A 3050-nucleotide genomic window follows, 5' to 3' on the forward strand; every position below is an offset into this window, starting at 1 on the left:
CTGGGTTGGAAACCACAATTATGATGCAATCAGGACTGTACTTGACGATCTGAGGAATAATGAATTTGAAGACATTAACATTTCTCTGCACCAGATTGAGCCGACTCTCCCCTTCTTGCTGACGGACTCCTGCAGTTACCACTACAATCTTGGAATTGGCAGTCACAGAATAATCTTTAAAAAGAAAGGCAAAAACAGGTACTTTAAATGCAACTCTTCATTAAAACATATCCTATATGACATGCTCTAAAAGCCTAACCATACATAAGCTTCTAGAACGTATATGTGAATTAAGTTTTCTGTATTGTAAGGGCTTGAAGTTCAATGTTCCTGTGGCTTGATTTTTCTCCCTTGAGCTACACTGCAATAATCCAAACATCAAACTGCCTCAGAAAATAAAGGAAATAAAGATGACCCCAAAGTATGGTTTTGGCTACGAATTCAATGAATTGTCAGGGATAAAATGAAGTGTAAACAGTGACTCCAATAGGTAGACATCAAAAAAATAAAAAAAAAAAACCCAAAACCAATCAATCTTAAGTTACTTTTATTTTATCTTAAAAAGTTAAATTTAGGAAGGGAAGGAAGGCACTGAAGTGTTTGGTTTTGTCTGGAAACTAAAACTTGGATTTCTAATACTCAATATTTTTAGGAAGCTTATTCGCTTTTTAGCACTGCAAGTTTCCCTGGAGATTTCCTTTTTTTCTTAAGGAAGTGTGTCCTTTTTCAAAATACACAGATATCATGATTTGATGTGGTCATTTGACTCAATAGCTATGGATGATTCGCATAATTAAACTGGGTTACAATGTGGCTTTTGATGGTTAATACTTTGGCAGGTTCCTCTCCCATAAAATGGCAGTAATTATAGTCCCTACATTTCCTAAGGTTGTTGCAAAGATGAAGTAAGATGAAATAATGTGTGCAAAATGTTTCATACAGTACCCAGAATGTTACAAATTTATAAATAATAGCTATTATTTAGTTTCTTCAAGGCATTGAAATTACTTTATACCAATACTTCTGGGATCTAAAACATGCCGGTTCTCAGATACATACAACAAGCTGTTATAATACAATAGCCCAAAATGTTACATATCAAATGTGTAAAACGTATGTGGGAGAGGGTTAACAGAAGTGATACTTGAGTTTAACCTTGAGAATAAACTGGACCCACAAGAAAAGAAACTGCCAACACCAGATTCACCAGGATGGGAAGATTAATTTTATAACAGAGACAGAGAGGAGGACGATGAGCCATGAGGAAACGCAGGTTATATCCAAATTGAGAGCTGTGCAGGCCCTGCTAGAGGTTTTAGAATACAGACAAAGGTTTATAAAAAGATAAGAAATCTTTAAAGAAAAGAATGCATTTAAACTTTCATTTCAGAGAAAGCATCTGTTTTAGGATAAAGATAACTAGTGTGGCAGTGTGGAGTGTGGAATACCTAACCATTTTCTACATACACTTCCAATGGGAAAATGTCAATTTGCTACGTGTACATTTTAGTAGTAGCAAGTGGGTTTCTAGAAATGGATGAAAGAAAATTGGCCTATAGAAGAAAGGTGGTAAAATAAGCCAAACAATGCTATAAATCCGATTTGTTATTTCCTGTTGGTGACATATCAGTGATCATTTCTGGCTAGCAAACTCATTTTAGGTAGCTGTCCATTAATAAGCAAATATAAAATGTATGAGAAATAAAAAGTAGAATATGGTAGAGAAATAAGAAGAGCAATAAGAAGAGCTTTTTATTAAATGAGGAAAAAGGGGGAAATATTTTATAATTATATAACAATTTTGCAATAATTTGAATTTACTAAACTAAATTATAAATATCTTACTGACAGTTATTGAAATAACTGTTCCAAAACTTTTCCTACTTACAAATAAATCTATTATGCTGTAAGATGCATTCCAAATGTGTTTTTGGGGGCATGAAAAAATATTAGATCACTTTGGGCATTAAGTGAAATTACCTTTATCTGCCACAATTTTAGGCGTCTGAAGAAATAAGCTCCCATGCTGCAGATCCATCATTTCTCCTTTAAGCTTATCTTCCAAAACATCCACAAGAGCAAGTTCATCAGCCAGAGACTGTAAACGCAAAGACAGGCATTAGAACCCTAAGCCACTCGAGGATGCCTCAGCTCACAATCTAACCCAGAGAAAGATCTTTAACATGGCTAAGCACCAAGGTCTAAACATCTTGGGAATTTTACCATGGACTTGGATACTCAACAAGGATTCAGGTCACATGGTACAAACTATACTTTAAGAACATGTAGACTTAAAGATTCATTAGGAAACCAGCTTAGTTCAGGAGTAGGCCTACTGAATACAAGTCTATAGATTAAGCGGGAGGGAACGGTGAAAACAAACACACTCAGGCCCAGAAACAACCTTGGGCAATGTGTCCATCCTTGAGGTCACCCCAATTTGGAGGCTTTCTGAGAGGGTAGATTTGGCTTAAATCACCGGGATTTGAAACCCAGGCTGAAGCTTGGAATTTTCAGGGTGGCTCTGATCCACTCAAATGTCTTGGTGGGGAAAGGAGGGAGAGTTTTATGGGCAGAAGAATCTAGGACTCGGAGGTTTTTTCATGAGATCACTCCAAATCTGTGCCTGAGATTTGTCCAGTCTCAGATTTCTTTTGTTTTCTATTCCAATTGTCATTCTCTGTACCCCACTCAAAATCAATCTAAAGTAATGAATATACTATTTAATCTTGATCAGGCCGGGCGCGGTGGCTCAAGCCTGTAATCCCAGCACTTTGGGAGGCCGAGACGGGTGGATCATGAGGTCAGCAGATCGAGACCATCCTGGCTAACACAGTGAAACCATCTCTCTACTAAAATATACCAAAAAAACTAGCCGGGTGAGGTGGCGGGCGCCTGTAAAACCAGCTCTGGGTTGGAAACCACAATTATGATGCAATCAGGACTGTACTTGACGATCTGAGGAATAATGAATTTGAAGACATTAATATTTCTCTGCACCAGATTGAGCCGACTCTCCCCTTCTTGCTGACGGACTCCTGCAGTTACCA

At 37.4% G+C, this 3050-nt stretch overlaps 1 protein-coding gene across 1 annotated transcript in view; it reads right to left on the reverse strand.

Annotated features, from left to right (window-relative positions):
* The window catches only part of LDHB (lactate dehydrogenase B), a 16732-nt gene that overhangs the window by 6035 nt on the left and 7647 nt on the right, over window positions 1-3050 (reverse strand). Inside the window, exons 2-3 of the mRNA XM_011969870.1 lie at window positions 1981-2098; window positions 3-174 (exon numbers count right to left, since the gene is read on the reverse strand). Coding sequence (XP_011825260.1) covers window positions 3-174; window positions 1981-2098 — 290 coding nt within the window. The remainder of the gene's footprint in view (window positions 1-2; window positions 175-1980; window positions 2099-3050) is intronic.

The sequence above is a fragment of the Mandrillus leucophaeus genome, unplaced genomic scaffold (genome assembly GCF_000951045.1).
Source record: "Mandrillus leucophaeus isolate KB7577 unplaced genomic scaffold, Mleu.le_1.0 Scaffold918, whole genome shotgun sequence".
Classification (NCBI taxonomy): domain Eukaryota; kingdom Metazoa; phylum Chordata; class Mammalia; order Primates; family Cercopithecidae; genus Mandrillus; species Mandrillus leucophaeus.